Consider the following 19,614-nt stretch of genomic DNA (forward strand, 5'->3'; position numbering starts at 1 on the left):
CTCAGCCTGGCTCCAGAGCAGAGCTGCTCCAGCCCTCAGAAAGAGCAATTCCCAGCAAGATGTGGGTCCAAGCGACATGCGGACCACAAGGAGATGGCTGCAGCCATCCTGGAAGTCCTCCTGGGGCCGTGTCCCAGGCTGGAGCTGGTTTTCATGGCTCAAACACAGAACAGTTTGGTCTCAGCTTTCTTGGTGAAGTGCTTTCCAGTCCCAATTTCGAAGCTGCTCTTTGTGTGATGCCTGAGCAGGGACTTTGCTGCCAGGGCTGTGATGTTCCTGGGATGATCAGCCAGGCCCTGCTCAGCTCCGTCCCTCTGATGTATTCTCTGGTGCCTCAGCCCCGCTCCCCAATGCTCCCTCAGCACCTCCTGCCCTCCCGGTGTCACAGCAATGGCTGTGGCTCCTCTCTCAGCTGTACGAGGAGAGGGAAAGGAGGGCTATGGAGCAGCCAAGGGGCAATGCCCTGCTCGCTCTGCCAGTGCAGTGGGAATGCCGTGCAAAGTCGCTGTCTTTTCTGGAGCAGAGGCATGTCCCAGCTCCTCTCACATCGAGGGCTGCTTCCCAAGCGTGGCTGCAGGGATGGTGCGGTTGATGTCGCTGCCCCTTTCTCCCTCTGGGACATCCTGAGCTGTGCTCTGGCAGTACAGGAGATGCTTTTGTGCAAGTCCCAGGTCTTTGGCCTTGGTTTCATTCTTTACCAGCTCCAAGCGGTTCCAGTCACTTCTGGACTCAGCCATGGCTCTGTCCCAGCCACTGTTCAGTGATTCAGGAACTACTGGGCAGAAGAGGGAATATCATTTGGTCAAATTATTTAAATTCATCATCAAAAGAGAGTTGGGAAGTATCTTACAGCTGCGGCCACTGAGACAGAGGATGAGGGATCTGGGAGGGAGCGATCCATTTGGAAACTGTATTTCCAGCAGCAGGGACAAAGAGGGTGATGAGCTATGGGCATTAGTCCAGGCAAGCCAGACCATCAGCTAAACAGAGCTCAGAGTAACGATGGTCGTGTTTGGAATAGAATTACTGGGACGTTTGTGGTGACTCTGGGGACAAAGTTTCAGGAGCTGCGGATTTACCTGGGTAAAGGCAGTTTCAGCATCACCTTTGCTGGTTTCTCCATTGTGGTTCCTCAGGGCTGCGCATCTCTGGCTGAAGGGGGTGTGAGGAGGGGGCCTTAGGCCAGAGAATCTGGGAAATGCACGAGGGAGAACTCAGAAGTGGGCTGATAAAGTTGTTCTTGGGTGAGCTGACCAAGAGATGACATGATTTTCCTCCGGGAAAAGCTAATGCAGTTCAGGGAGTCAGCTGCAGGCTTCTGATTAATAAAATAATGGGAATGGTAATGAGCTCAGCTAAGAGACCTGCAAAAGGAGTGCTCAGCATCGCTGAGCTGTGAAGCCACATGTCTCTGCTGGTGCATGCACGTGCTTATCCTGGTGTTCTTGATGAGCTGGGATGGGTTTGGAAAGCTCTGTGCATGCAGCCTGTTCTTGTGTCTGTAACGTATGGCGTGTATAAAGGGGTAGCAGCACAGGAGGATGTCGGTGCTGCAGCGACCAGCACGGGGGTACCGCAAGTGAAGTGTGTGGCAAACAAATGGGATCTGCTGTCCTGCTGAGGTGTTCGGGCTCTGGATACAGAGCATGAGATGGATGAGGGTCTACGAGGGTGGAAGCAGAGGGCTGCACTATGGAACGTCCTCGTTACCTCAGCCTCCCTGCACTGCCTTGCCGTGAACTGATTACTCCTCCCATGACCTGACCCTTCCTGGGCTGATGTGCTGGTCCTTACTGGTAAGGAGGGTGAGAGGATGGGGGTGCCATGTCCCCCCACTTCATCCAGTAGCTCAGTGCCTTCAATGGAGAATCTGGATGGTTTAGTGAACTCTTGGTAAAAAGCACAGTGTGCAAGTCGTGTGGGACCCACTGTGTTTGGTGGGAGCTGCCAAGGCTTGCTAAGGGTTGGATGCAGCAGGTCAGGGCAAGGGGCAGCAGCTGATGGCAGCAGAGCAGCTTGTGCACTGTCGAGGCTGAGGAGCCCTGGTTTTACTGGCAGCACCGGAGAGATGCTGCGGGTGTCAGCCTCTGACGATGTGACAAGAGCTGAATAATCTTGAGGACAGGCGTTTCTGATGGTGGTGCCAAAGTCTCAGCTCATTCTCCCTGAGGTTCATGCTCCAGCTGCCTGTAACCATCTAAAGGGTTTTCCCAAGGTAACGTCAGTGAAGGCAGAAGGTGTCAAGCTGAGGGTTGTGGAGTCAGTGGTGCTGGAGTAACGAGATCTATCTCAGTATTCCATCTCTGTGGAGCTGCCGGGGCACATGGGGAGGACCTTCTAGGAAAGGTCCTTCTAGACCTCTACTTCTGCTCAGTGTCTGACCATATGTGGGGAGGTGGAGGTGTGAGTATTTGTTTAGGAGGGATGGAATGTGTTCCCCAAGCCCAGTTGCACACAGCAGATGCTGGATGCCATGTGTAGGCATGTGTAGGTTTTGACTGAGACGTGCATAAGGACTTGTCAACCAGGATGTTAAAGGTTTTGTAGACACAGGCTCTGCAAATTATTTCCTTCTTCACCGAGTAGCTCCTGCCTCAGAGTGGTGATGGGTTCCATCACCTCGAGGAGCTGCAAAGCCATGGACCTCCTGGGTTTCGGAGGTTTATGGTGCCTAAGTAAGGAGGGGCTGTTTGTCATCTCCTGTCACTCCTGGCTAACACTGACCACGAGAGATTCTGGAATGGTTCTTTTTCATAGAGCAAAGTTTTTGAAATGGCTTGTCTTGACCAGCAGCAGCTTGTGAAGATCCACCTGGACCTTTGCCTCCATCCCCAGTGAGGTATGAGGTTTGGAAATCCTCTTGCAGCTCTTTTTAAATACCATCTAATGTAAACTCATCCTGCACCTTGAGCAGAGCCTGTGACTGGTTTCACCTGCCAGGGGTGAGGTGCATGGTCATGCATGGCTGCTTTTGCCAGGCTTACAGACAGGTTGTCCAAGCTCCCAAGGAGTGGGAGCTTGCAGGATAGGCAGGATTAGAGGCATAATATTCAAAAACCCTGTTACGCTCTTTGCCACCTGCTAAAACTAGATTTTGTCTTTTCAGTGGAGCTCTCAAATGTGCTGGAGGTGCCCAGTGATACAGAACACTTGCAGCTGTCAGGGTAGAGAGGCACGGATCCAGCCACCAGTGGGATGCTTCTCTGGCTGGGATGCACACGTAGAGCTTTCAGGAGTGAATCAATAGCTGTGATTATACCAAGGGAGACAAACCCTCTTAATGAATTGCCTCTGTCGGGTTTCCAGTTCCGCTCCGTGTTCTCCAGCGCGTCGGCAATGCTGCGGCAGAGGCAGGCGGAGGTGTTGGTGTTTGGGGGGGTTACTTCAGCATCCCCACGGATCATCGCCGTGACGCCTCGGGGAGGACGCTGCCTGCAGGAGCTCTCCCTCCCGGCTGCCGCTTTGGCAGCGCCACAGCGTTACCAGGCAGCGGCTCTCACTCCAGCTTCCACAGCATCTTGTAGGGCATGAGAGCCGGCGCTGCCTGGCCTCTGCCAAGGGCTTTCCCGTGCAGGCACTGGCTCTGTGGCTCATGTCCCATGCTGTTTCTCATGTGCATCCTCCCTGCGCTACAGCAGGAGCTGCCCCCGAGCTCCCACTGCTCCTGAGAGATGCCCTGATCCACCCGAGGGCTCTGTGGCTCCGGCTGAATGCGCGGTGTGCATGAACTGGAGCCTGGTGCAGGCGTTCTGAGGAGGAGCAGCAAGGGTGAGAGGCTACTGTCCTCCTGTTGCCTCCCTGCTCGCGAGCAGTGGGAATCTGGCTCCCTCACTAACTGGCTCCCATCAGCGGGTGCTGTGCTGGTCGCATGGAGCTGTGCAGAGACGATCTGAGAGCAGACGTTTCACAGCAGACTGCACAGCAAAGCTGCATGAGCCCTGCTCCAGCAGCAGCCAGTTTGTGCAAGAGCACTGGCAACCGGCCCCAGAACCAGCCCAGGTCTGCCTCGTCACCCAGCCTGGAGTGCATGGGGGCAGAGGGTGGGGGTCCTGCTCTGCTCCTGTGGCTGGAGGGAGCCCCAACAATGAGGCATAAAGCTCTCCATGCCAGAAACTGCCTCCTGAATTTTGGACAGCCTGGAAAAGAGAGGGCTCCTTAAGGGGAGACCTTAGAGCATCTCCAGTGCCTAAAGGGGCTGCAGGAAAGCTGGAGAGGGGCTTGGGACAAGGGCCTGTAGGGACAGGCCAAGGGGAATGGCTTGAACCTGCCCGAGGGGAGACTGAGCTGAGCTCTTAGGCAGAAGCTCTTCCCTGTGAGGGTGCTGAGGCGCTGGCACAGGGTGCCCAGAGAAACTGTGGCTGCCCCATCCCTGGCAGTGCTCAAGGCCAGGTTGGACACAGGGGCTTGGAGCAAGCTGCTCCAGTGGAAGGGGTCCCTGCCCGTGGCAGGGGTTGGAGCTGGAGGAGCTTTAAGGGCCCTTCAACCCAAGCCATTCTGTGATTCTATGATGCTATGCCTGAGCAGGAAGTTGGACCGGATGCCTCCGAGGTCCCTGCCAGCCACAACCGTTCTGTTTGATTCCATGAATCAGGGGAAGTTTTAGAAGTGCCGAAGCTGCTATTTTCTTGCTGGAGCTGAAATCATTTCCATCAAGCCCAGTCTATTTCTGTAGCTGTCAGCCACGCTTGTAGTAACAATTTGAAACTCCAGAACAGCAAAACCATCTCTTCCAAAGGACACATAGTAAGCGCCACTGGAGAAGCTGTCTTTGGTTGCCAGTCAAATTCCATCTAATGGTACCAGTTTATAAGGACCTGATGGACTCTGCAATGCTGCTGTGTGACAGCAGAGCCTCCCTTATCCAAACACTGAAGAGTGCAATGCACAAAGCGCATTGCTGTGGCTCTCACTACCGGGCAAAGCTGGAAGACCCATGGCAGGGCACGTGTTGTGTGCTTCTTCCCACCAAGCTTTGGGTATGGATGTATCCAGAAAGGTTCCTACAGAGGAATCCCCTCCAGGTATCCCATGGGCACAGAGCTGTGTCTGTGAGAGCACGTAAATGTTCTCAGAACAAGAGGAGTAGTTTACAAATCCTTCCTTCCATGGCTGACGTGAAAGGCAACTCCAGCACCAAAGACATCTCACAAAACCACTCAAAAAGCAGCAGCACAGTTCTGGGATTGGTGCCTTGTGGACAAGAGCCATTTAGCAGTCAGAGTTCCTAGGAGAGGCTGGCAGGTTAACTGCAGAGATGCCAAATCCACTTCATCCCTGAAGGGCTCAGTTTTGAGCACAGTACGTAGCTCCCCCATGCAAAAACCTTTGTGTATCTGAAAGCAACAAAAAATGTGATATTGAGCTCTCAGGGGGAAGGAAAGCAGGATGTGAAACAGCTCCTTTGTGAGAACGTGAGAGATGCTGTGGGACGTTCACTGCTCCCAAAGAGCCACAGAAACACAGCAAGGCAAAGCTGGGTTATTCCCACAGCTCCAGCACTGCCTTGTGGGCTTGGACCTGTCACGTCCCCATGTCCTGCCCTCACAGCCCGTGCTGCAGCACCCAGGGATCATCGGCTGCACTCTCTGAACACCTTCACTTCACCCCATGGGTGCCCTGCTGGGATAGCACTAAGCAGGAATTCCCAACAGAAGGAAGGAGAAGAGGTTGTTTAAACCTAAACTGAGAATCCTTCAGCCAGAACTCACCTGACACAAAGGGATTCTCTTTTGATCAGCCCCTTGAGGGCACAGAAATTAAAGCCACCATCCTGGTTGCTCTGGGACTGCTTCATGTATCTGAAGTAATTGTGGAGACTGTTATGGTCTGTTAATTCACTTGCAGTGATTTGAACCTTCCACCAGCCAGTGGAAGGGAAGTTTGTCTTCCTCACAAATGGCCATGGCTTCTTGAGGGGATTAATATTGAATGTCCCATCCCTGGCAGGCATCAAGGCCAGGTTGGACAGAGCTTGGAGCAACCTGGTCTAGTGGAATGTGTGCCTGCCCATGTCAGGGGGTTGGAGCTGGATGAGCTTGGATTGGTCCCTTCCAACCCAAACCGTTCCATGATTCTATGATGATTCTATGATTATGGTAAGCGTCTGCTCTGGTGAGGAAATTCTTCTGTACTGGGACCAACACCGTTTCTGATGGAGTCACCCTGTCAGATTGCCAGGTTACTGTCACTCTCTACAGGCAATATCGAGTCTGGATGCTTCCGGGGGCTAAAATACCACTAGAAGTATGAGATGTGGAGTCACACATCAAATCCATCTCAAATAGTTATTTTCAACAGGCAGGGCAAGAGTGAGAACCCAGGAATTTCAGAGAAAGGTGAGCATCAGATCTCCATACTGGACATAGGCTCACAGCAGTGCTTCTGGAGCACTCATTTATCTGGAGGAGAACCAGACCTGGACTCGGAGCAGCCTCTCTGCTGCCATGCACCAGCAGCTCAGGCTCCTCCTGGCTTCAGGTGAAGCATTCAGAGAAATCGGGTTTCAGCTCACCAGCTTCCAGGGCATGTTGCTGGCCACAGAGGCAGCAGGAAACACTGGGAGGATGAGTCCTGCATCTGCTTTTGAGACTTGCCAACCAGACGTGTCCCTCTGCAGTAGAACGATACCTGCGGCTGGGCCGATGTCCCAGCATCACTCTGCGGTCACTCGGTGAACTCTGATGTGCAGGTTGGATGACGAGTGTCAAGTAAACAGCCACCACCAAGAGAAGCCCTGTGGGCAGCAGGGGCTCTGTATGAAGGGACAAAGGGCTTCTCACAGCGATCATATTTTACTTGAGCTGCCTCTGCTTGGCATCCCTGATGGACTGGTCCCCTCTGGTACCCATGTCTCGGCCATGGCGTCCATCCTGTGTGGATGAGGATGAGGAGGATGTGGGCATCATGTATGACCAGATCACAGTTAAACTCTGGGGGCGCAAGAAGCTCCTTGGCTACTCCAACAAACACTGCCATGGTCGTGTTCGGTTTATTCAGGATCTACACAGTGCCCTGGCTGCGGTTCAGGAATTAGCTATGGATCCAGCAGCCAGCAGCACAGCTTCGCTGAGTGAGGAGCAGGAGGAAACACTCCCTGTGGCCTCAAGGTGCCTCGTGGCGTGGGGTGATAAAGTGGGTGAAGAAACAGATTGTCAGCTTGTGGGCAATTACACCAAGGGCTGCTCCGCTCTGGCCTGCTGGAAAAACAACCTGAGCCACGCAATTCTCCTCGCGTTTTCCAGTTGGGGATACAGGTAGAAATGTTCCCAGAGTAGGGGCTGGACCTGGAGCAGCTGCAAGGCTGACACAGGTCTCTATCAAACAGGCATTAACATGAAATATGATTAAACTAATTAATATCCTTTAATTGAAATGGAGCCAAAACAGCCCAGACCAAACTGGTGGTGCTCTTCGAAGCGGTTGCAGAACGTGCTCTAAATATACCTGTGATCTAATGGATGGAGGCTTCTGAGACATCCTGACTTAGTAACTCCTTAACGGCTAGAAAACGAGTGTGCTACAAAATCAATATGGTAAAGAGGGATTGGCTTGGGAGGCTCAGGATTGATGCTTCCCTGGCACAACTGCTGAGGGGGAGCTTTGGGCTCTTGTGATCCTTGTGGCACCTGTGCAAGGCCCAGTGGCTGGTACAGCTCCAGGATTTGCCCAAGTCATGTGGAAAATGGTGCAAGTTTGTTGCTGAGAAAATGCATGAGCGACAGTGCATGAAAGTGCTGCAGTGCTGCAGAGGGTGCAGCACTGGAGCTGCGTGTTGGTGGTTTGAGACCAGCACTGGTGTTGCTGCGAGGGAATGGTCATGTAGGCAGGAGCTTGGAGAAGTGGCATGGCTGGTGAGGGATCCCACTTGCCAACATGGAGGTCTGCGTGAGCACCCGTAAGTGTTCAGTGGAGCTGGAGGGGGTTGATGGCCCCAGTGCTGCAGTGGTCTCACTTTGCATCAGCCAGTGTTCCCACCACACATTAGCCAGTGACCTACAATGCACTGGCCAGTGATGCCAATGTGCATCAGCCAGTGTCCTCACCGTGCACAGTGACCCACCATGCACTGTCCAGTGATCCCACCATGTGCTAGCCAGTGATCACACTGTGCACTGGCCAGTGATCCCACTGTGCATTGGCTAGTGATCCCAATGTGCATCAGCCCATGATCCCACTGTGAGCTGGCCAACGATCCCACTGTGCCCCAGCAGCCCCACTGCAGCAATCCCACCATGCACTGGCAGCCCCGTGCCTGTGTACCCACATCCGTGCACAGCCAGAAGTGGGAGCACTGGCCCTGTGGACGCTAGCGTGCAGAGTGCAGGGAGCAGTCATACAGGGGTGCAGGGAGCAGGATGCAAGGAGCAGGGTGCAGAGCACAAGGTGCATAGTGCAGGGTACAGGGAACAGGATGCAAGGAGCAGGGTGTATGGTGCAGGAAGCAGGGTGCATGATGCAGGGAGTAGGATGCAGGGAGCAGCATGTCTGGTGCATGGCTGCAGCCTGGCCAGGCGCGCTGCAGCAAGCAGACTCTCAGCTCTGCAATACCTACGTCTTCTGCGAGCTTCTCGTGGCTGTTTCTAACAACATAAAGGGCCTTTTGGAGATCTGAGCTGGTGTTCAGCATCTCCGCACTGCCTAAAAGCGGTACTGGAGTGACATTTAGAAGCAGTGTAAGGGAAGGGCAGCTATTTATTCCTGATGAGATGTTTTTCCTTCGGGGCCGGGAGTGTAGCGCAGTGCTGGAGCAGCAGGCGATGATGGGTCTGCTGGGGCTGGTCGCATCCCGGCGCATATTCAGGGTGTGACGGGTGCCTTTGGCAGAAGGCTGCCGAGGGTTGTGCCTGCGAATGGGGGGATCGCCGAGGGGGTTCGGGCATCCTGCTCATCCCGGGCGCGGAGCACCTTGTTTCGGAGCCGGGTCCCGTTCCCGGCTCTCCGCTGCTGCCCGAGCCGCGGGCAGCGCTGCTCCGTGGCGGCGGTGTCGCTCCTTGGGGAAGCTCAGGCTGTCCCAGGCCGAGGGGCACCATCCCCGCTCCTTGTTCTGTGGGGAGCCAGGAGCCCCTTTGGCTCACAGCCATATCTGGGGTGCGCTTCCCGCCGCAGCAGCCCTTCCTCCCTATCTGCACCTCTCCCGGCAGCACCTCCAGCTGCAGGAGGAGACCCCACAGCTCTGCCAGGCTGGGGGGGGCAGCCGGAGGGAGGGGGCGGAGCAGCCCCACGAGGCTATGGAAGCCCCATGTACCAGGGGGACGTGGAGTCTGTGGGGTGGGGATGTATGAGCCCAGCGGGGGCTGCGAGCGTGCAACAGGGCGGCTGCAGCTGCGGGGCAAGGGAGATGCAAGGATGGAGCTGGGGGCGGCTGCAGCGCAGAGCTGGGGCTGCAGCACAAAACAGGGCGCCGCAGAGGGGCGGCGGCGGGGGCCGGGGCCGGGTCCCTGACAGTGATGCTGCGGCCACCCCGACCCCCCCGCTGTGGGGCTCCGCGGTGCGGGCGCTGGGGGAACCCCGGCCCCGGTCTTGCCGCCGTGCAGCGCCCGCCGCTGCTGTGCCCCCGCCCGGGAGCTGGGCACCCCCTCCCCCGCCCCCTGCTCCTCCTTGAGCCCCCCCCCGCCCGCCCGCCGGTGTTCCCGCCCCGTCCCGTCCCGCCCCGTCCCGTCCCGCCCCGTCCCGCCCCGTCCCGTCCCGTCCCGTCCCGTCCCGCCCCGTCCCGTCCCGGGCAGCGCCACGGCCGCCAGGGGGCGTGTCTGTGCGCGGCCCCGGGCCGGGGCGGGAGGCGCCGGGGGGCGGTGGCGGCGCCGTCCCCGCCCGCAGGGGGAGGAGCTGCCGGCGGCGGCACCTGCCCCGGGCCATGGTGCGCGCGGCAGCGGCGCGGCGCCGGAGGGAGCGGAGCGCGGCGCGGGGCGGGCGGCGCCGCGCCATGGAGCCGGCGGCGGGCGGCGGCCCCCCCGCAGCCGGTGCCCCCCCAGCCGCAGCCGGTGCCGGTGCCCGGGCGGTGCCGCGGCGGCCGGGGCTGCGCTGAGCCCCCCGCGGCCCCGCCGGGCATTGCCCCCCCCCCCCACCCTCCCCTTCCCCGCCCCGGCCCCCCGCCATGGCGCAGCCCGCGGGCCGCGGCGGGCCGAGCCGCGAGCTGCCGGGCATCAGCACCGTAACGTACGTCTTCGTTTACAGCCCCGGCGGACCGGCGGGGCCCCCCGGCCCCGGCACCGAGCCCGCGCCGCACGCCGCGCCCGCCCCGCTGCGCGGGCCCAAGCGGAAGCTGTACAGCGCCGTGCCCGGCCGCAAGTTCATCGTGGTGAAGAGCTACGCGCCGCAGGGCGAGGGCGAGATCCAGCTCAACCGGGGCGAAGCCGTCAAGGGTGAGTACGGGAGGGCGGCGGCGGGCGGGGACCGGGACGGGGGAGGGCGGGGACGGCAGCCAGCAGCGGGGATCCAGCCCGGGGATCCCGCTCCAGGCGCGGGCTGGGCACCGGCAGCACTTGTCCTGTCTGGGGCTGCAGGACCCGGCTGCGGGGTCCCTGCACAGCTCCAGTCCCAGGTCCCTCGGTCAGACGGCAGGGCCACAGGGCAACCGGCCATAGGCCAGCCCTTGGTGCAGGTCCCTCAGCCCTGGGGTGCTGCTCGGGCTATGGGGTGCTGCTCGGGCTATGGGGTGCTGCTCGGGCTATGGGGTGCTGACTGGGCTATGGGATGCTGGTCAGGCCCCACAGGTGGCTCCTTGCTGTGGCCCGGCGATTCTGGTCCTGCGGCCAGGCCCTGGAGTGTCAGTCCTGCCTTCTGACACGTGGCTGTGGTGACTGCACTCTGCTGGGACCCCCAGGAGAAGCGGGTGCCTCTCTGAGCCCTCCTCCCCAGCCCGTGGTTGATGGTGCTCCCTGCGAGATGCTTCTGCCTTTCGCTGTGCCTGGGCCACCAGCAAAGCTCCCAGCTGCAAGCCCAGCTCTTGGTGGGTGTGGGCTGAGCAGGAAGGTGGGCAAGGGAGCGCTTCCTCAACAAACCTCCCAACCACACACGCTAGGAGCCAGGGCGATGCAGAGCTCACGGGGAGATGAGAGGCTTAGAGGGATAATGGCATTGCCCATTGTGTTGGGCAGGCTTCCCGAAAGACATGTAAACCCTGCGGTAGGTTGTAAGTCAGCTTCCAGCAGGCAGGGATAAGAAAAGGCTTGCTCTGCACGCAGGCTGATTCCATAGTTTTTCACAGAAAGTTGAAGGATCTTTTCATCTTCCTGCCTCCACTTTTTGCTGATGCCTCGTAAAATGCAGGCTGGAGCAGTTGCTGATCTGACTGGTTGCATTAGCTGGAATGTGGATCTGAGCTTGGGAGTGGGAGATAGGGCTTGCTGTGCCGTGCTCTGAATTGCTGCTTCAGAAGCACCTTGGAGCTCCAAGTCCTGTGCTGTGAATGCTGAAAACCTCCCCTTGGAGGTGGCAGCCTCGCAGACCTGCTGTTGTCCTCCCGACGTGGTAGTATCCCCTGAGTGGAGGAGGAGGGAGACGTGAAGTGCTGTGACTTGGCTGATGGCGAGGTTTCCTGCACGGGTTAGTTGGAGGTAACGGGTGTTTGATGTGTGGAGCTATGTGTTGAGCGGTTGTGGGGTATCCAGGAGGCTCAAGGAATCAACAGATGGATGCAGCTTTGGTCAGAAGTGCTTTTCCCAGCTCTTGTTGTCACCCAGTGTTTTCCATCACACCCTGCTGTGTCTCCTCACACTCTTGCAGTAAGCATGTGGTCCCGATGCCAGTCCTTAGTCATTGCAACAGAATCCTCGGTTCGCATATTCACCTGCACTTGTTTGCATATCTTCTTCGTGTGCTCTCCAGAGAGAAAGCAAGGGGTGGGAAGCTCCATGGGGAGGAACCGTGGATCAGGATGGGCAGCAGCTCCTCGGGGCTGGAGGTGCTCTCAGCAGCCTTACATGTGGCCGAGAAGGCTTGGCAGGAGTTAAAAGAGAATCCCTTGAGCGAGATCTCTCCAGGCCATGCAGATGGGCAGCGCTCAGCTATTTGCTGCCTGGAGATGCTGATTAATTTCTGTGGAGATGGGGATATGGCAGTTCCTGGGTAGGGTGCCCTTGTGCTGTAAACGGGCACAACGATGGGAATGAACGGAAACCAGCCTGAGTGGAGCCGATGCGCTGGTGCTTTGTCATGTTTGGTGGAGTCGTGACTCCTTTGGAAGCAGGGTGATCTCAGTTGGTGGCAAGAACTTGCTCCCACCCGGCTTGTGGGAAATAGAAGCTGGTGCAAGTGAAGGTCCCTGACTGAGCTGGTGCTGGACCCTGCTCTGAGCTAACGGAAATGCCCACAGATGAGCAGCGGCAGTGAGAGGTGCTGGGGGAGTGTGTTTTGGCTGTGGGCAGTTGTTTTGTCAGCATGGGGACTTCAGATGAGGGTTCTGCAAAGGGTGTTCCAGCTCTGTGGAGACTGCCTGAGCTGCCTGGGAAGCTGCGTGCTCGGGGTGGAGGGTCCTGGAAGGAGAGGGTGGCAGTGGAGGAAGTGTTGAAGTGTGGTGGGTATGAGCAGCAGAGCTTCTTAGGGAAGGGTAGGAGACGATCTGGGGAGTGTTGTCAAAGAACTGATGGAGGCTGTTGCCTTATGAGAGGAGCTGCGTCTGGGGAGATGTGCCCGGGCAAGAGCCCTGCAAGGAGGACCTCTGAGAGTGCGATGCTGAGGGAGAAACCTGTCCCGAGTTGCAGGTCTGAGTGTTCACAGGCAGGAGTGTGCTGTGGAAAGGAGGGCAGCATAGGGCAGGCACAGGCTGGGACGGGATGGCTGGTGTGGAAGCCGTGATAGGGCCCACGTCTCATCTTCACTTGTGTTAGTGACAGACTTGACAGCCCTTCCTTCAGTGCAGTGCAGCTCACTGCTTTCAAATGTCTGGGGCTGCACTCACACTGATTTCAGATGGCTGGGGCTGCACTCACACTGATTTCAGATGGCTGGGGCTGCACTCATTGATCTCAGATGGCTGGGGCTGCACTCACACTGATTTCAGATGGCTGGGGCTGCACTCACACTGATCTCAGATGGCTGGGGCTGCCCTCACTGATCTCAGATGGCTGGGGCTGCCCTCACTGATCTCAGATGGCTGGGGCTGCACTCACTGATCTCAGATGGCTGGGGCTGCACTCACTGATCTCAGATGGCTGGGGCTGCCCTCACTGATCTCAGATGGCTGGGGCTGCCCTCACACTGATCTCAGATGGCTGGGGCTGCACTCACACTGATCTCAGATGGCTGGGGCTGCACTCACTGATCTCAGATGGCTGGGGCTGCACTCACTGATCTCAGATGGCTGGGGCTGCACTCACTGATCTCAGATGGCTGGGGCTGCACTCACTGATCTCAGATGGCTGGGGCTGCACTCACTGATCTCAGATGGCTGGGGCTGCACTCACTGATCTCAGATGGCTGGGGCTGCACTCACACTGATCTCAGATGGCTGGGGCTGCACTCATTGATCTCAGATGGCTGGGGCTGCACTCACTGATCTCAGATGGCTGGGGCTGCCCTCACTGATCTCAGATGGCTGGGGCTGCCCTCACTGATCTCAGATGGCTGGGGCTGCCCTCACACTGATCTCAGATGGCTGGGGCTGCACTCACACTGATCTCAGATAGCTGGGGCTGCACTCACACTGATCTCAGATGGCTGGGGCTGCACTCACTGATCTCAGATGGCTGGGGCTGCACTCACTGATCTCAGATGGCTGGGGCTGCACTCACTGATCTCAGATGGCTGGGGCTGCACTCACTGATCTCAGATGGCTGGGGCTGCACTCACACTGATCTCAGATGGCTGGGGCTGCACTCACTGATCTCAGATGGCTGGGGCTGCACTCACTGATCTCAGATGGCTGGGGCTGCACTCACTGATCTCAGATGGCTGGGGCTGCACTCACTGATCTCAGATGGCTGGGGCTGCACTCACTGATCTCAGATGGCTGGGGCTGCACTCACTGATCTCAGATGGCTGGGGCTGCACTCACTGATCTCAGATGGCTGGGGCTGCACTCACTGATCTCAGATGGCTGGGGCTGCACTCACTGATCTCAGATGGCTGGGGCTGCACTCACACTGATCTCAGATGGCTGGGGCTGCACTCACTGATCTCAGATGGCTGGGGCTGCACTCACTGATCTCAGATGGCTGGGGCTGCACTCACTGATCTCAGATGGCTCGGGCTGCACGCCCACTGATCTCAGATGGCTGGGGCTGATCTCAGATGGCTGGGGCTGCACACTGATCTCAGATGGCTGGGGCTGCACTCACTGATCTCAGATGGCTGGGGCTGCACTCACTGATCTCAGATGGCTGGGGCTGCCCTCACACTGATCTCAGATGGCTGGGGTTCTGAGCAGTTACTGTCAGCAGAGAATGGCAAAACATCTGGCAGCTTTTATCTTGGGAATTGCAGAGAAGATGGAGAAGAGTTTGAGCTGGAGCAGCACGAGCTCTGTACTGTGTATGTAAGCCATGCAAGGGTTTGAGTGTGGCCCTAGTTCAAGCGCAACTACGTTGCAGAGCAAATGCTGCTTGTTGGTGTGGTGTGTTGAGAGAAAGCTGGGGACCCTTGAACATTCACCCAGGGTCGTGTTCAGAGGTGATGTTCCTTGTTGACAGCAATGGACTTCTGCTGAACACTGGTGTTTAGCAATGTTTGTGTACTGGCCTTGGTGAAGCCGAGATGCACTGAACCTTGTGTTGTGGGATGTGTTTCCTCAGGGCTTTCCTGTAGGAATTGGGGTTTGCTTTCAAGAGCACAGGGAAAGTTAAAGGTGTCTCTCTTTACTACACTGTCACTGTGCTGTTAGCTGTTGGATGACAACAGGCAATAATCAATATAGGTATTTTGTTTGTGCGATAGCGAAAGAATTCAAGCAGAGGAGAGTCTGTCCTTGATCTGCTTTTACTGATAATGAGAAAAGAAATGAGATGTGAGCGCCCCAAGCAAAGGGAAAACCAGTAGTCACCAGCACTGGAATCACAAGGTCACGGGGAGAAATGGTTCATGGGCAGGGCATGATGAGGACTTAATCTCCAGCCTGGAAAGCAGGGAGAAATTCGGAGCGCTTTGAACATGCTGGTTTTTGAGTCTTATTTCTTTGCACTTTGTGATTAGGAGGTGTTATTCTGGAGCAACTGTTACCATGTGCATCCGACAGGAGGTTTTCCTCTCCAATGTGGCTCCTTATTGACATTCTGTGCTGCAGTATCGAAGCCAACCCTCTGTGAAATAAAAGACAAACTGATTTCTTTGGCTGTGGCTATGGTTTTGTTGAATTATTATTGTAGCAGTTCTCAGCTGCGCCGGAGGTTGTTCAGATGGAGGGGATTATTTTACTTGTGAGTGAAGTTGTTATTGCACAGAGGATACAGCTTTTGTTGGTGGACGGGTTTTGCAGTTTCTCTTTGAGCAGCCACCTTGTTTCCTCTGGATTCCTTTATCCAACAGCTCATACACTGTGGGATGTGGCTGTGGGATCCTGCAGGAAGGCAGCTGTTCCTTTGGTTGGATGCAGGTGGTTGGACATGGAGCCATTGATAACTTGGAAGGTTAAGGCAAAGCTGTAAACTTCACCATCAAACTCTCTGTGCCCGTGGTGATCTGGAGCAAAGGGGTGACAAGCAGCTGCCTCCTCACCAGGCTGCTACTCCTGTGTTATTCGTATTCCCAGTGTTGGAAGAACAGGGCTGGAGGGAGTCTCGTGGTCAGTGTTGAGTGCTTGGTCCTGCACGGCTTTACCATCCTCTGTAAACTGGTCACACTTCACCTGTAAAACCACTGAAGCCCTCCTCCTGCTGTGGTGGTGGGGAGGCTGCTCTAGAGCCTTCCAGGCTTCATCTCTCTGCCTTCTGAAATCAGTGTTTGTTGTCGGTGTAATTGTCTTCTGCTGTGTCTTTAGACCCCACAGGCTGCTGTGGCCTGGCTGTGAGACATGGGAGGTGCTGGGACAAGGTCCTCCTTTGGAGAAGGAAGACTGCTTTTCTTTTCCCCAGCAAGTGATGTGGCTCAGTCACGAATGCAAGTCCTTCCTGCTGGCCTTGTTGTAGTGATCTACTGAGCAGGGGACCAGGCTTCACTGGGTGTTGGGAGCAGTATCCAGCAGATGCTGCAGAGCATCTCTTGATGCTCGTTGCCTCCATGGTCTCCTCGGCTCAGCCACCCTATGCTGTGGGTGCTGACTCCAGAGTGTCCTCCACAGCAGCAAAGCTGGGAGTCATAGAATCATGGACTGGTTTGGGTTGGAAAGGACCTTAAAGCTCACCCAGCTCCAACCCCTGCCACAGGCAGGGACCCCTTCCACTGGAGCAGCTTGCTCCAAGCCCCTGTGTCCAACCTGGCCTTGAACACTGGCAGGGATGGGGCAGCCACAGCTTCTCTGGGCACCCTGTGCCAGCGCCTCAGCACCCTCACAGGAAGAGCTTCTGCCTTTGATCCAACCTGAACTTCCCCTCTTTCAGTTTGAACCCATCATGCCTTGTCCTATCACTACAGTCATCGAGAGCCTATTGCCCTCTGAGCTGTGGTGCTTCACTGCCCGTTCTCTTGTAGCCCTTAGTCACTGAGTGTTCATGTTTCCCATCCGAGGAACTCTTCAACTCTTTGGGGACTGAAATGCATTCAGATGCTGTTCTTGACCGTAGCATGGTGAGTTTGCTGAGAACTGGACTATGGGAATGGATGAATGCTGCTCCAGTTCTTTGCAACCCCAAGTTCCTTGGAAGTTATTAGGCACAAGTGTGGATGTACTAGGCCTTTGGAGAACCAGAGCTGTTGCCTCTCAGGATGTGAGGGAGGGAAGTGATGGCACAGAGCTGTGCAGAGCTGGCCCCGTTGCTGTGGTGTGTTCCCATGACTTGAGCAACACCTCATGTGGGAACTGAGCCCAAGGCGTCCTAATGGAGTGACCGAGGTGGCTGGCCGTTGTGGGAGTGGGGCAGCTGTGCTTCTGTGCTGTTGGTTCTGTGCAGTCAGTGTTTGGAAGTGAAAAGATGTTTTGGGAACGCCGAGAGGTTCTTGAGACATGGATAAATTATTTCCTCTTGTTGTTGGGCACTTTGAAAAATGAGTCATGGAAGAGCAAAAGGAGAAGAATTGCTCATGAAAGGCAAGAGAAAATGAACTGAGTCAAACTCGGATATCTCAGAGACGTGAAAAACATGATTGGGAAGAAGTTGGGTTTGTTGTTTGATATGTACAACTGCATGGCCAAGCTTGTGGTGACCTGGTGCCAGGGAATGACCCTGTCCCCTTTCATGTCAGTGGGACATACAAATAGTACTTATCCACCACAGGCTTGGGTAATTTCTCTCCTAGGTCTAAGCAAGGTTCTGGCCCTGTGTGGTAATGGTTGTTTAGGTAGTGAGCTCACACTGGGGATCCTGGGAAGGGTACAGTCGAGGACTGCCCCACAGCAGAACTGGTCCTCGTCTGGGTCCTGCCCCCCATGGGAAGCTCCGCGGTCCCTGCTGTTCAGCTGTTCTCCTGAGGCAGGTGGACACAAGCAGCCGGTGTTTCTCTTCTCTGGTTTGTTCCATGCTCACTTTCGAGCCGCTTGAACATTTTCTACTCAGTTTGTTGGAATTGGGGGTTTAAAGAGGCTGCTTGACACACGGCAGCCGAGGGAGGGAATGCAGCCAGGCAAGGACCACAGAGCCCAGTGGTCCTGCCACAGAGACTGTGCAGCTCCAGGACAGCCATGGTGTGAGCTCCATAGCGCAAGAGGTAGAGGGTGACTGGGAATATTGCAGTGGGAAGAGGTGCTGGGGCTATGTGTGGAGCAGGTCATGTTGGGCTGGGGAGATGCTGTGGGTGCACAGGGAGCTGTGGATGGGGGGTGATGGGGTTTGTAGGACATGGGCTTCCAAACTCTGGCTCCGCATGGGCTGCAGAGCAGCGGACTCAGTTGTATCTTGCCTCATGCATCTCTGGCTGTTCTTGTTTTCGTAGAATGGTTTGGGTTGAAGGGACCTTTGAAGGTGACCTAGGCCAACCCCCATGCAATGAGCAGGGACATCTCAGCTCGGCCAGGTTGCTCAGGGACCCCGTTCAGCCTGGCCTTGAGTATCTTCAGGGTTGGGGCATCTGCCACCTCTCTGGCAACCTGTGCCCCTGTCTCAGTACCCTGTGTTTTCTGTTTAAAGATCTGACCTCTTTCTGCTCCCTGCTGTGCTCCTGATGCCGGTCGTGTCATAAGACAGCTATAATTATGCCTGATGGTAGAAGAGTATCTCATCTGGCTGGTTTCTAAATATGTTACTCTTCAGATTAAGTGTTCTCTTGTTCAGATGCTCTCTTTGGTTTCGTTTTTAAATCCACTCACCTCTATATGCCTGTTTTGTATGTGCTTACACCCACATTGCTGTGCCATTGCTGTGCCCTGTTCTTTACATCTTTCCCTGCACTTAATGTTTTTATACCTCAGATCAACCTTCTGCTCTTCCCTAACCCAGTTTGCTCTCTGTTCCAAATAAATAGATCTTTGATTGCAGTCTTGGGCAGTGTCCAGGTGGATCTTGCATTGCTTTGGTTAAGTGATTTCAGATAAAGAGAACACAGAATTTATACACCCTCTTTACTTTTGTAAATCAAATAAACTTTACAGAGTTTAGGAACATCAAATGCACATTTGAGCTGTGAGGACCTCCCCTTCCTCTCTTTTTGCGCGTTTAGTTCCTTGTTAAATGCTGATAACAGCCCATGTAAGTCACAGGTGATGGTGACGGTTCTGTGCCATTCCCTCAGGGTGGCACAGCTTGGGTTGCAGTTTGCATGTTTGTTCCAGGGCTATCCTGGGCCTGAAGCCTCCTGACTGTAGAGGAGGGGGCTGGAGAGCCGGGTTCTATTGGGAAGTGGCTCCTCAGGGCCGTGTAGCACCAGCAGCTCCAGGGGCTGAGCTGGGTTCCTCTGGGATTGTGCAGGAGGCTGGCTCTTGGTAACTAGCACTGAGCTGGGTCCTGACACCCCAGTGTCACTCGCTGGTCGTGTGGTACTTTGAACAGATCTGGAGCGCAGGGAGGGGTGTGATTTTTGGAGGGAAGTGTTATTTAGAATCAGACTGGTTTGGTTTGAGGTGGAAGGGACCTTAGAGCTCCTCCAGTTTCAACCCCTGACACGGGCAGGGACCCCTTCCACTGGAGCAGCTTGCTCCAAGCCACTGTGTCCAACCTGGCCTGGAACACTGCCAGGGATGGGGCATTTCATAGGCAGCCTCTTCCCTTCAGAGCTGGCTGCAGTTCTGGGGTGGTTTGGAGTTGTGCCACCCCAGCAACATAACTTAGAATGAAAGCAAGAAACCAGGAGCCTGGGTAGGAATGCAAAGGTTCCAGCTCTGAGGACCTGGCTGACGGAAGGAGGTGATGAGAAGTCCGCTAGGTATGTGTGTGCACTGGGACAGTCACTTGCACCGGGGATGTGGCTGATGTTGAGGCTCTGAGTGTTTGCAAAAAATGGCCATCGGATCCCGTGAGTCCATGAGATACGTTAGGACACTGGGGAGAAGGGAACAGCGGTTTGTTAGAGACATTCATGGCTTGCTGGAATGCTGTTTCTGTCTGGTATCAGTCAAGGTTTAAGAAGGTTGGGTGAGATCTCAAGAGGATAATGCAA

General features: G+C 55.9%; 1 protein-coding gene across 9 annotated transcripts in view; it reads left to right on the forward strand.

The window, feature by feature from the left end:
• Positions 1-19,614, forward strand: part of SHANK3 (SH3 and multiple ankyrin repeat domains 3) — a 329,535-nt gene that overhangs the window by 135,516 nt on the left and 174,405 nt on the right. For all 9 annotated transcript variants that reach the window (XM_062625226.1, XM_062625229.1, XM_062625228.1 and 6 more), the window contains one exon: positions 10,171-10,358. In XM_062625226.1, coding sequence (XP_062481210.1) covers positions 10,171-10,358 — 188 coding nt within the window. The remainder of the gene's footprint in view (positions 1-10,170; positions 10,359-19,614) is intronic.

This window comes from Pezoporus occidentalis, unplaced genomic scaffold (genome assembly GCF_034315485.1).
Source record: "Pezoporus occidentalis ecotype Australia unplaced genomic scaffold, CSIRO_AGI_Poc_V1 ctg279, whole genome shotgun sequence".
Classification (NCBI taxonomy): Eukaryota; Metazoa; Chordata; class Aves; order Psittaciformes; family Psittacidae; genus Pezoporus; species Pezoporus occidentalis.